This window comes from Pectinophora gossypiella, chromosome 18, assembly GCF_024362695.1.
Source record: "Pectinophora gossypiella chromosome 18, ilPecGoss1.1, whole genome shotgun sequence".
NCBI lineage: Eukaryota > Metazoa > Arthropoda > Insecta > Lepidoptera > Gelechiidae > Pectinophora > Pectinophora gossypiella.
This window is the reverse complement of record NC_065421.1, coordinates 3,382,750-3,396,283: the sequence shown is the minus strand read 5'-3', so window position 1 is coordinate 3,396,283 and position 13,534 is coordinate 3,382,750. Positions and strand designations below refer to the sequence as shown.

The 13,534-nt window shown below is 37.8% G+C and overlaps 2 protein-coding genes and 1 long non-coding RNA gene across 3 annotated transcripts; 1 reads left to right on the top strand and 2 right to left on the bottom strand.

The window, feature by feature from the left end:
• Nucleotides 1-1,007: 1,007 nt before the first annotated feature.
• Nucleotides 1,008-2,970, top strand: LOC126375329 (insecticyanin-A-like). The gene is made up of 4 exons (XM_050022272.1): nucleotides 1,008-1,181; nucleotides 1,598-1,829; nucleotides 2,179-2,280; nucleotides 2,648-2,970. Exons 1-4 carry the CDS (start codon nucleotides 1,065-1,067, stop codon nucleotides 2,836-2,838), a joined length of 642 nt encoding a protein of 213 aa, XP_049878229.1. The 5' UTR covers nucleotides 1,008-1,064; the 3' UTR covers nucleotides 2,839-2,970.
• Nucleotides 2,971-3,272: 302 nt separating this feature from the next.
• LOC126375050 (lopap-like) lies at nucleotides 3,273-9,957 on the bottom strand. The gene is made up of 4 exons (XM_050021892.1): nucleotides 9,832-9,957; nucleotides 8,989-9,196; nucleotides 7,577-7,675; nucleotides 3,273-3,484 (listed from the first exon to the last, which is right to left on the bottom strand). The coding sequence occupies exons 1-4, from the start codon at nucleotides 9,955-9,957 to the stop codon at nucleotides 3,273-3,275; spliced, it is 645 nt and encodes a 214-aa protein (XP_049877849.1).
• On the bottom strand, nucleotides 4,165-7,482 carry LOC126375362 (uncharacterized). The gene is made up of 2 exons (XR_007567568.1): nucleotides 6,941-7,482; nucleotides 4,165-6,664 (listed from the first exon to the last, which is right to left on the bottom strand). It is a non-coding gene; the product is annotated as an uncharacterized LOC126375362 (long non-coding RNA).
• Nucleotides 9,958-13,534: the final 3,577 nt, after the last annotated feature.

Genomic DNA, 13,534 nt, shown 5'->3' with positions numbered 1-13,534 from the left:
TCTTTCTCTTTTCTATTCATTAAAATATAATTTGCTAAAATAGTGCATAAGTATCATAATTAATATCACCACTATGGATGAGACTTTGAACATAGTGTTGAGATTAGACCTTGTTGAAGATATTTTAATTGAAATCATTGATCATACAAATAAAAAATCAACCAAAATGAACCATATTTTGAATGGAAAAGAATAAAAAAAGGCTTTAGTATTTGAATACTAACAGGTATAATAAAATATAGTACAAAATAAGAAAGATAAGTAACAGTGGTGTAAGTCGAAGACAACATAACTATCTGTTTCCAAAAGTGGTGGTTAGAACCCTAGTTCCGACCACGACTTTTGATATTCACGATAGTATGGAGAGGTTACATTACAATAAATATAAAAACTCATAGCAAGTCGATAATAGAATTTTACAACGCTAATAATTCAAGTGTAAGTTAATACAACAAAATTGACAATGTGGATTAATCTTTAGGGATCCTAAGGTCAAATAAATAACAAACAATAAAAGTTATAAAAAACATCGATTTCTTAGTAACGATATACGGTGCCCAGATAATAATTATACATTCTTGGAAATTGTTGATGGTTGCGGAAAATTTATATTATTATATCTTTTCTAATTTCGTTATGAAATTGGTTTTGGTCCCGTAGTACCTAAGTAATTTATGATACCTACTGTATATAACGAAAATCAGTATTTACTAGATAAATAAACACATAGGTAATAGGGCTTAAATAAGATTAAACGTAAAAATTCGAGGAAAGAAGAAACAAAACTGACTTGAATATTTAAATGTAACAAATACGAAACAATTTCAGACGTAATGTTTAATAAAAATGTTTTGGAAATTCAAGAACAGGAAAACAGAGCCAGACATAAAAACACTTTACAATTTCACAGAATTGTTTATATTTGTATTATTACTGTATTTGTACTATCTACATTATGTTATTACTACAGATAACCTTTAACTGAATACTGAAGCATATTTGTTATTGTTTTATTCTCATCTTGTATACTGACCACAACAGTCACTAGATTGTTACCAACAAAAATGATTAAAATATTATTTTATGTAATAATTAGTGTCTCTAGTGTATTTGGCTATTTTACACTACCAGGAAAATGCCCTGAAAATGTGAAGTTGCAAGAAGATTTTAGATTGGCAGAAGTAAGCATTTTCTTTTTATCATTATCTATACTGAGTAACTGCTTATCAGATGATTAATTGAAACTCATCATAATTTGATTGATCATATTTTTATTGTACTTAGTTCATTCTTTAAAATATTACTCAGCAAAATGGATATTGATTGCTATAGGTGCAATTCAGTTATCTGGTTGCTCATCGTCTTTATCTCATCTAATTTAGATTACGTCGGTGAATACTGCACCTATGTGTACTCGAATTCCATGGTCAAACAATTTTGTCGTATATTTACATGAGCTAATATTTTTATAAAAATGGTTATCTTTATATCCATCGTTAAGTATTTGTAAACTCATCAAACAATTAATTCAGTTATTAAATATACTTACCAACAATGATTTTTCGGTATTTACCTTCAACATATTTGCAACTTTCAGTTCTACGGCAAATGGTACCAGGCCTATCACTACTCCAGTGATGGTAGGAACAATAACAACTGTTCTACCATCAACCTGATCACTAAGCCCACCGGAGTGTACTTTAACCAGTCCAGGGTGGACAGAGGCCTCTTCCATCGTTACAGCATTGGAAAGTTCGAGATCCCTATTAATATAGAGGAAGCTGCAAAGTTAGATGTTACTTTTGTTTGGGATAACGCTCCTAGGAGACGTAAGTATTTCTTTTTACTGTGTCATATAGAGCGTAGATACTGGATGATGTGAAAAAAATTAAAATCAAGTAAGTACTTAAAGTTGATATAAATGGAAAAGTTGACCACTGAAATTAGGATCTTAGTCTTCATTCCTGATGGGGTCGAATTAGACTAAAGAAGTTTTCTAGATGGACTTTGGTTTGAGTGTTTCCTCTTCAAATGGATTCAGCATGATAGAGTATGCTTCGTACTCTTTATGTATGAGGGGTCTCGTTTGTTCAGTAATGCGGGCTTGGTTATGTTATAAGGGTTTTTAGGACAATATAAATTAGTCTAAAGTTGATGTGTATTAATTAATATTTCCAGTGAAAACGAGGAGATACAATTTCCACGTCCTCGCTACCAACAACAATTACTATGCCACTGCTTACACTTGTCAATACAGTCCTTTAATAGACAAACACTTCAGTAAGTACTTTTTTATTTGTTTGCTATTTCTCTTACGGATTGTTCAACTTTATTCATTTTATTAAAGATTCATATTTGATAAGACGTCGTGTGATAGATGTATATTTATTAAGTGTTGAACACTTGCCACCAGAAGGTGAGATGGTACTCTCTTCTTTTTCTGTACCTCACCTCATAATAATCGTGATAATGGAGATATATTGTAGTAGAGTTTAGGACGCATAATTTTGAATTGTATGCTAAAAGAATATCACCCATTTATATATTGCTTATAATTAAATAGTCCATTATATTGAAAAGTGTATAATCCCATAGTCAATATTAATAACATACTGGAGATAATAGATATAAATATTTTCTGTTTCAGTTTATGTATGGATCCTCTCAAGGAATATAATATTGAACGACGTCTCGAAAGAATTAGCGATCAAACCTCTTCAGCAGATTGGTGTGACGGCTGCAAATTTAGTGAAGGACGATTTGTCTAAATGTACTCCAAAATACTATGAAGATATCTCTGTCGAACCTACGACGTTTAGGTACCCCGTTCCTATTTAGAAACTGATGATTGCTTTTGACTATATTTTTGAAATTCGTCATGTTATTTAATTCATTGTGATTTTAAAGAAGTGTTTGATATTGTAAGTCTTATACGAATATAATTTGTTGAAATATAATTGGTTTAAAAGAGCCTGTAGTTGCTTTATGACATTAAATTAGTTTTAATGAAATATATTTGTGCTTAAGATAGAGGTTGTTAAAATTGGTTTATTAACTTTCACATACTAACTAACATTAGGAGATTACCTCAGGGAGCTATATTGGGCCCGAAGTTTTTTAAAAAAGCCCGAGGATGATTTATTTTAACTTTTTTTAAAGCATGGACAGGGCCGTCTTAAACCGTGTTGGGGACCTGAGGCACTCATGAATTTAGGAATTATTGACCATGGAAGGATTGAAGAACTAATTAATATTTTGAAAATGATATTCATTTATTTTCGATCATTATCAATAATACCGTCATCCTTTTCTTTGTAATCAGCATTTATATGGGCCGTCCAATGATAAGTGCAACTTCCTTCTGATTGCTCCACAGGTTTCAAATATGCTAGGTTGGCATTAGGTATAGAATTCAGCGTCTGACGTGCTGTTTCCAAGATTTCGGGGTGGAGAGTTGTATCTCTTGATAGAATCCAAGCTGAAACTAAGGGAAAGAATAAGTATATTTAACTTATTCTTTTCTAAAGCATAGAAAACTCACACTCGTGGTCTATTGGTAAAAAAGCCATAATTAGATAGAGAGATATTAATGCTGAACTTCCAGTAACCCGTCAAAAGCCGTCAGAGCCGCCTGACATGGCTCACGTATCGACTATGTACTGACATTACGGCCTCTGTGTGTCCAGTGGTTGAGTGTTGTGTTCACGATCCGGAGGTCCCGGGTTCGAATCCCGGTGGGGACAGATCACAAAAATCACTTTGTGATCCCTAGTATGGTTAGGACATTACAGGCTGATCACGTGATTGTCCAAAAGTAACATTGAAAGCCGAATTCAGTGATTTAGGGCCCGCAACAGGGTGTGTGCATTGTGTATTGTTAAATGTTCTGCGTGTGTATGTTTTAAAATGTTTCGTGTTATGTATGTGCAATAAATAATATTAGATTTGATAAATGGGCTATTATTTTATTCTGGGTCCCATGGTTAACTTATTCGCCAAAAAAAATTTTTTTTATTTATGCTATTGTTTGTTAATATTTCTTACTATTATAACAATAATAATATTTAAATCACATTTTACAGGACTTTGCAGCGATGTTTACCAATTATTTTTCACTTATTTTTATATTTATACTAGGGAGGGTGCAGAAAAACAACAACTGTGTTACTTTGTTACATTATGTAGTTTTATTATTGGGAACGTTCACATTAAATTCAAACCTTTTTTTTTTAAATTAAGATAAAAGATTTTTGAACTTATATTATTAAATAACGAAACATTTCAGTCTAATACATCTTTTTATGGTTAGGTTTACCACTTCGTTACCTAATTTTGATTTTATGAGATAAACTTTTTTAATAAAATAGAAAACAATAGCAGTTCAAGCATTTTATTTATGGAGGCCATTTATATATTAAAAATAATCAAAAAAAGTCAAAAATTTTAAAACATACTTAGGTAGTTTTAGCTATAATTCTGAAAATGTCTCCATAAAAATGGGGGACAAAAAAGTAACGCAGTAGTTTAGTAAGTAACATAATGGTAAACTTTCCGCATCTATGGTGTTTAACTTACTGAAAACAATTAAAAACAGAATACAATTAAATTGAAACCATGACAAATTAAACAAAACTCTCTTAGAATGAAATAAAATCAAAACTTCTCTAAAAACAGTATTAAACATACATTAGTTTCTGTCTGAGTCTCTCTTCAGTCTTATTTTTCAAATATATTTAATGGGACATCAAATTCATTCAATACGTTTTCAGCAAATGGAATTCTATAGTCTCTGCTTACCCCGGTGGGAAATAGGCATGAGTTTATGTATGTATGTATGTCATCATCGTCATCAGCCTTACGACGCCCACTGCTGGGCATAGGCCTCCCCCAAGGATCTCCACGACGATCGGTCCTGCGCTGCCCGCATTCAGCGGCTTCCCGCGACCTTCACCAAATCGTTGGTCTACTTTGTAGCGGGCCTATACTGAGCGTCGTCCGACACGTGGTCGCCATTCTAGAACCTTTCCGCCCCAGCGGCCATCGGTTCTCCTCGCTATGTGTCCTGCCCACTGCCACTTCAGCTTTGCAATTCGCCGAGCTATGTCGGTGACTTTAGTTCTCCTGCGGATCTCCTCATTTCTGATTTGATCGAGCAGGGAAATACCGAGCATAGCTCTCTCCATTGCCCGCTGAGCGACACCGAGCCTCCTCACGGGATCCATAGTAAGCGGCCACGTCTCACTGCCGTAGGTCATCACTGGCAACACGCACTGGTCAAAGACTTTCCTCTTGAGACACTGAGGTATTTTGAACGAGAAGATATTCGCAGCTTCCCGAACGCTGCCCATCCGTGTTGGATCCGACGAGAGATCTCTTTCTCGAAGTTGGACTTACCTAACTGGATTATTTGTCCTAGGTAAATGTACTGGTCTACAACTTCGAGTGTAACGTTCCCAACCTGAACTGGAGTGGGTGCGACATGGTCGTTGGACACAAATGTTCGTGCTAAGACCCACTCGTTGGGATGCGTTACTGAGATGCTCGAGCATGGTGTTCTGGTCTTCCAGGGTCTCAGCCATTAGGACTATATCATCGGCAAATCGAAGGTGCGTCAGGTACTCCAATCTCAATCTCCCTCAGGATTTCGGGAGTCGACGAAATGACTCTGCCGTCCTCAGTTTTCAGTCTCGTTAGTTGACTTTGCCCAATAGACAGATCTTTTGCGAACACCTTGGAGCCCTTGTTCCGCTCTATAGCCACTTTAATACGTGTAGTATTAAATTGGCGAAGGTCGCTCGTCAAAGACTTCGAGATCTGTCTATTAAGTTGTCTATAATGTAAGACATCCGCTGAGTCCTGCAGCCTCATTTCGTGTCTCTTATCCATGAGTTCGAGTGTGTGTGCGAGAGTTTCTGCGTTTTGGTACGGCGGGTTCTAAAGTGTTTAGAACCTACCGTACGGACAGCATCCACCATCAGGTCGTTTATATCGTCCACTTCTGCGCAGTTATCAAGGTACTCGAAGCGGTTTTGAAGCTCGAGCTGAAAGCGCTCGGGTTTTTGGATCTGGGCTGGCGCCGGTCGGAGCGTGGATTTTATCACTCGCGATCTTTCTAGCTTGATATTGATATTCAATGTGCCTCTTACCATGCGGTGATCACTTCCCGTCTTAACGGCATTGATCACAGAGACATCATTGAATATGTGCTTTTTTGTCGACATGATAAAATCGATCTCGTTTTTATAATTTCCACTGGGACTTATTCAGGTCCATTTGCGGGTGCGGGCTTTCTGAAGAAGGAGTTCATCATATAGAGGTTATCCTTCTCCATAAAGTCCGCCAGCATCCGGCCTCTGGTGTTCCGGACCCCAAATCCAAATTGCCCCACTCTCAGCTCGTTACCGCAACGCTTCCCCAACTGTGCATTAAAGTCCCCTATCACAATCGTGTAGTGGCTTTTATGGCTATGCATGGCTTTAGAAATCTCCTCATACATAGTCTCCACTTCGTCATCGTGGTGTCCCGAGGTCGGAGCGTATGCCTGGATGACAGTCAGCGAATATCGAGATGATATTCTGAGTATCAGGCACGCTACCCTGCTCGAAACACTACCGATGGTCAACACGTTGTTGACTAGGGACTTGTGGACGATAAACTCGACACTCTGTAACGAAATAATTATAAATTAAATTATTAAAACCATTAAATTTGTAAATATTGAGCAAAAACTTTGAGTATTTCCGCTGCGTTACGATTGCTACAACTGCGTTACATTTCGCAGTAACGCAGTGCATCGGTAACTCAGTTGTAGAAACCACGTGTATTCTAAAATAGCACTCATATGGTAATTCATTTTATAAAACAGATCGTGTACAATAAATATTTGCTCCTTTTTTTTAAGATATAACGTAAAAGATTATTCAATATTCAAAAAACTCACCTATCACAGCGGTCACTCAGCGGTCTCCCAATTAATACACGCACCTATCCCGCCGGCGTCCTCGCGACTGACTCGGCGAATTTCAAAGCCACGCACTCCCCCCGCGCCCCAATAATATTTGATTATATGTTATACGACTTTTGGCGCAAATGCATACAAAATTCTAATTTTAAGACTCAGTTTCGTATGGTGACATAGTGTTCGTAATTTTTCGGTTTGCCGCGGGGACACAATAAATATTTTGGAATAATTAAAAACTGATAAAGGAAAATAATATTTATTATTGTTAAAGTAAAGATTAAATTACGTGTTATTACCGCAAATATTACATTTTAATAGCGTCTTGAAGAGTTTTTAAGTAATGTATGTTTATATGGAGTAAATATATGAGAGGGACAGTGGAATTTTGTAGGGAAACAACTGCGTTACTCAAAAGTACAACTTAGTTACCGTGTTTTTGGTTAAATTCAAATAATTTTGATAAAAACGTGGAACATAAAAGCACGAGTATAACATCAGAAATGTACCAATAGTGTAATTATTTAAAAAATAATTGTTTTCTTTAATAAAAATCGTGTTTGAACGTGAGAGACAGGTTATGGGACCCAAAATAAAATAATAGCCCAAATAACTTACTGTATTTCATATCGAAAATTTTGCTGCTTTTGCATCCGTAGACAACGGCATAGTTATTGTAATCCGTTATTATCACTGACAGAGGAATACCAACTGGATCTGAAAAACAATCATACTACATTATGATTCTTCTTCTATCGTGTGGGTTGTGAGGTCGATTACCAACCTCATCAACCCTGTTGTTTCCGACATGGTTAATGTAACAACTACTCACTTACATCAGAAAGTAGTAACCGGGACCAACGGCTTAAAGCACGAATCATCTTTCTTTCGGACAATCAGGAGATCCGGCTGTTGTGTCCTAACCAAATAAGGGATCATAAAGTAAGTTTTGTGGTATGTCCCCACCGGGATTCACACCCGGGACCTCCCGATCTCAACCGCTGGATCACGGAGGTCGTCCAAATTTCATAGGTGTATTTAGTTTTTAGCTTGTACCTATCTTTAAAAAAATATAAATTCTGTCTTGAATAACATTCAATAACATAACATAACAAATACTTTATTGCTCAAACAGGAAAATACAAAATACAATACAAAAGAGAAATAGAAAGAGTACAATAGGCGGCTTTATTGCTAAGTAGCAACCTCTTCCAGGCAACCTTTAAGTATAGGAGATACAATAATAATACGAGTATTATGTATTCATTGTATGTGTTAGAGAACATTTATGAAACAAATAAAAGAGAAGGTGCAGGTCGTGTCGTATCGGGAGGTGAAGGTTTTGGCGGGAAGAAAAGAGGAATGGCGATTATTCCACCGACAAGAGCGCAGCTCTTAAATAGAGAGAGATATTCATTGAGGTATAACGCGTAAAGTGGGGGCTTGTAGCAGTTTGTATGACAATCTTAGAAGGTCTGTGATTATTGACTAGGTGTCTTGTACGTAATAGCACAGAATGTATTATAGCAAGGAAAGGTTATTAACTTGTGCAATCTGACACATAAGTGCGAATGAGACAGTTCGCGCTATCCCCCTTACTCCTTAGCGACTTACGCTAAAGTTGGACCCAGAGGGGGTGAGGTTGGCCTCCGAAACGAATTGGTGCGGGGCGGAAAGTTACCGTTCTATACGCAAGTAGCATTATTCTATTTACTTACTGTTAACTGGGGAGCTCGGTGGCGCAGCGGTAAACGCGCTCGGTCTGCGATTGTTGAAGTTAAGCAACTTTCGCAAAGGCCGGTCATAGTATGGGTGACCACAAAAAAAAAGTTTTCATCTCGAGCTCCTCCGTGCTTCGGAAGGCACGTTAAGCCGTTGGGCCCGGCTGCATTAGCAGTTGTTAATAACCATCAATCAGCACTAGGGCCGCGTGATGGTTTAAGGCCCGATCTCCCTATCCATCCATAGGGAAGGCCCGTGCCCCAGCAGTGGGGACGTTAATGGGCTGATGATGATGACTGTAAACTTACCAATATTGCTCTCCTGTATGTTAAACACAGCTTCGTCCCCAGGAATATAAGTACTATTCACGTGCAATATATATTGTATTCCCTCCCTCACGAATCCATGCTGTATCTCTATCCTTCTTCCACACGCCTGAATCGTTTTATACGCGCAATGCCCGTTTTCCTCGTACCAAGTCGGGAATCGTTCTATCTCGAACCATTTTCCTAAAAACTAAGAGAAAACCACAAATTATAATTAACATAATAACAACCCAAAATGAACTCACGACTATAATATATGTAATGATGATGATGTGATGATGTATATAGTAGTCAGAGATACGTCCATTATAAGATGAACTAAGTACAGTCATGAGCAATATAGTGTACCCACTGTAAGACTGTCGCACTAACATATTTGACATTTAGTGAGACTTCAAGTTCAATTTGTCAAAAAAGTCAATGTGGCATGGTACCAAAATGTGTACATATTAATGCTCGTACTCCAGTCACAAAATTCACTTTGTGATCTCTAGTTTGGTTAGGACATTACAGGCTGATCACCTGACTGTCCGAAAGTAAGATAATTCCGTGCTTCGGAGGGCACGTTAAGCCGTTGGTCCCGGCTATTAGCCGTAAAAACACCTCCACCAACCCGCAGTGGAGCAGCGTGGTGGAGTATGCTCCATACCCCGTCCGGTTGATTGAGGGGAGGCCTGTGCCCAGCAGTGGGACGTGTATAGGCAGTTTATGTTATTATGTTATGTGTATTGCCATTAACCGGGCACAAATCCTGTAAACCAAGATTCTGTAACCCATTCTGTAGTAAATTAAGTAAGAAACAAAGGATATAAATATATATCTTACCCTTTCTAAGTCAAAAAACCTCATAGTCTCAACTTTTGGACACACACCGAACTGTAAAACTTGAGAGCTGCATGTTTCGAAACCAATGAACACTAATAAAAACACATAAAACACTATTTTACCCATATTTAAAAAAAACTTAAATTAAATAGATACAGGTTCAAACACTACATCTTAGGAGATCGACAAGTTTTTATCTGCTTTATCTTAAGCAGTTAGCTCTATATCTCATGTTTATCGCAATATTATAGTTAGTTGGGTGATATCGATAAAATTTTGCTTTTCATTCATGGTCTCCTCTTGTATCATGTGGGTTGTGAGGTGGATTACCAACCTCATCAGCCCTGGTGTCAGGGTTACTATTGAGCCGCCAAAGGCCCCTGACATGACTCATGTAACGACTACATACTTACATCAGTAAGTAGTAACCGGGACCAACGGCTTAACGTGTTGTTTTCGGACAATCAGGTGATTAGCCTGTAATTTCCTAACCAAACTACGGATCACAAAGTGATTCATGGTCAGAGAAAAAAAATGATGTGACTAAGGGGACTATCTCATTGGCACACTAAAGAATGGAGGGTCTTGAAAGAGAGATAGACGGAAAAGACCTGTCAAGGTCCGACAGGGGTTCGACTTTACTTTTGAGGTTCGGCACCCTAACAATGTATACAGTACTATAAACAGCACCTCACATGGTTGTTTGCCTAATTTATTTGTTATCGACAACGGAATCCTTAATAATTTCCTAGTTGGCTCAAATGACTTGCTCTAAATAAACTATTATTACTTAATAATTCACCGGTACTGTAACCTGGAATCTGACAGAGGGCAGGATTAACTGTCAGTACTATTCAAAGGCGGAGGATAGGACTCCTAGTACGGCTATGAAATAGACTACTCTGGGCGCCATCGCACTCGCGTCAGACAGAGTACTGCGGGGCGGAAGGCAAGAGGGAAACCACTGCCGTATTTTTCCCTAAAAAAGTAGCATGGAGAATGCTACACCGACAAGAGCGCCGTGGCCCTTACTTAATAATTATTATTACTTATCGAATGGCAAATTAATAATGCTGACTTCAAAATTATTATTATTATTATGACAATACAATACACTAATACACTTTATTGCACTTAAAACAAATATATAAAAATACATTATTATAATTAGATAGATAGTACAACACGCGGTCTTGTTGCTAAGGTAGCAATCTCTTCCAGGCAATTTTATTAAGTAACGAAAACAACAATTTATATCTTAAAAATACCGGTTTATTTATACATAGGACAACAATGGGTGGCCTTTCAGGCATGTCTTGTGGTTGTGGTCACGAGTTATATTGTTTGGCGTTTGGCAGAAAAAATGAGTTCCGATGTAAACAATAAATAGTAAGTGAGGTACAGATTTGACTGCAGAATACACTGCTGTAGTTCCTTCCGTATTAAGTAGGTATCTATTTATTTTTCAATGAAAATTATTGGAGTCTGAATCAGAATCATTTATTCAATACAATACAAATACACTTTCATGCACACAACATACAAAACAAGTTTTACACACATGGACGAAAGATACAGTGCAATCTAGCAGCCTTACTGCTAAGCAGCAATTTCTCCCAGTTAACCAGTGCCAAAAAAACATCAAAGTCTGGTCGTTTCTCAATAAACTTGGAGTTGGCAAGTCACGTAGTAGCTCCTCACCTAATAATATTGATCTTGATTCCCTAAATACGCATTTCTCTTCTTCTGCCAGTATAGATAGTGGCATTAAAAATAGTACTCTTAACCATCTTTCCTCCCTGCCAACACCAAATTTTCCACCATTTCACATAAGTCAATTTTCTGCTTGTGATGTTAAAAAGAATATACTTGCCATCTCATCGAATGCCACTGGTAGTGACTGCATTAGTCGTACTATGATTGTCCCTCTCATCGACATCATATCTCCCGTCATTACCCAAATCTTAAATAACTCCGTCTCCTCTGGTGTGTTTCCAACCGCATGGAAGGAAGCACTAATTATGCCCCTACCAAAAAAGTCCCATCCTGATACCCTCTCCGACTATCGCCCAATTTCCATCTTACCTTTCCTATCCAAGGTCCTGGAAAGGCTTGTTCATCACCAACTTACTCATTTTCTCTCCATGAACAACCTTTTAAATCCTTTTCAATCCGGTTTCCGTCCAGGTCATAGTACTGCTACTGCTTTGGTTAATATATCCGATGACATCCGACTGGGAATGGAAAATCAGAAGTTGACTGTGTTGACGCTGCTAGATTTTAGCAATGCGTTCAATACTGTTGATTATGATATCTTGTTGGCAATGTTGACTTCACTTAACGTATCTCCAACAGTTGTTGACTGGTTTCGTAGTTACCTGTATGGGCGCCGGCAGCGCATACGTATTGAAGACACCTTCTCTACGTGGTGCGACACTTCTGCTGGTGTACCGCAGGGTGGCGTGTTGTCTCCACTCCTGTTTGCTATTTTCATAAATTCAATTACTCTTCCACTATCTTCTCCCTATCATTTGTATGCAGACGATCTTCAAATCTATACTCAGGCTCCTTTGTGTGATCTCTCTGATGCAATACAGGTGACCAACAAAAATCTAAAGTGCATCGCAGACTGGAGCCACTCTTATGGCCTAAAGGTCAATCCTACCAAGACTCAGACCATTATAATTGGAAGTCGCTGGTTCGTGTCTAGAATTGACTTTAATACTTTGCCCCCTATAACGTTTGACGGTGTACATGTTCCGTATAGCCATACTGTTAAGAATCTGGGCATTATCTTTGACGAGTGTTTCTCCTGGAAACCTCAGGTGACGGAAGTTAGCAGGAAGGTGTTTGCCGCGTACGGGTCGCTAAAGCGTCTAAAAAACCTCTTGCCGACCAAAACCAAGATCACTCTAGCACAGTGTCTCGTCCTGCCTATTTTAGATTACGCGGACGTTTGTTACCCGGATCTCTCTGTGGAACTAGTTGCAAAACTTGAACGATTACAAAACCTATGCATAAGATTTATTTTTGGCCTGCGGAAGTTTGATCATGTTTCCGACTACCGTGCGAGGCTTGGGTGGTTACCGATTTATCGTCGGAGAGACTGCCATATCCTGTTCCTTCTATATTCCGTCCTTTTTAACCCTAAATCTCCTTGCTATCTTAAAGATCGCTTCGTCTTTCATTCTTCCACTCTTACCCGCAACCTCCGTTCATCCAACAATCTGTCTCTAAATATTCCTTCCCATTCCTCAACTTTCTACTCCAAGTCTTTTATGGTGCAAGCTGTCCGATTGTGGAATTCTCTGCCTGAAAGCATTAGGAGAGCTTCGTCATTGGAGTCCTTTAAACGGCAAGTCAAGGCGCATTTCCTTACCTCTATTTCCTCTTCATCTTCATAATCTATCTACTCCTTTTCCTTCCATAGTATATGTAGTAGTTTAAGTAGTGATATTTATTTATTATAACAATTATAATTATGTGTATTATTATTATGTAGTTTATGTAGTCAAAAGTGTATTTATTTTTATATGCACAAGTATTCCCATGCTGCACTATCCCGCTATATTACCTAATATTCAATATCTCCTATACTTAAAGGTTGCCTGGAAGAGATTGCTACTTAGCAATAAGGCCGCCTATTGTACTTATTCTATTTCTCTTTTGTTTTGTATTTTGTTTTTTCCTGTTTGTGCAATAA

Bases quoted from the DNA above. Each gene is read 5' to 3' on its own strand.
- LOC126375329 (XM_050022272.1), top strand. From the start codon at position 1,065: ATGATTAAAATATTATTTTATGTAATAATTAGTGTCTCTAGTGTATTT. The intron at 1,182-1,597 runs GTAAGCATTTTC...TGCAACTTTCAG, and splicing joins AAGATTTTAGATTGGCAGAA to TTCTACGGCAAATGGTACCA. The intron at 1,830-2,178 runs GTAAGTATTTCT...TAATATTTCCAG, and splicing joins GGATAACGCTCCTAGGAGAC to TGAAAACGAGGAGATACAAT.
- LOC126375050 (XM_050021892.1), bottom strand. From the start codon at position 9,957: ATGGGTAAAATAGTGTTTTATGTGTTTTTATTAGTGTTCATTGGTTTC. The intron at 9,197-9,831 runs GTAAGATATATA...GTTTTCTCTTAG, and splicing joins GGTTTTTTGACTTAGAAAGG to TTTTTAGGAAAATGGTTCGA. The intron at 3,485-7,576 runs GTAAGTTATTTG...TCTTTCCCTTAG, and splicing joins AATTTTCGATATGAAATACA to TTTCAGCTTGGATTCTATCA.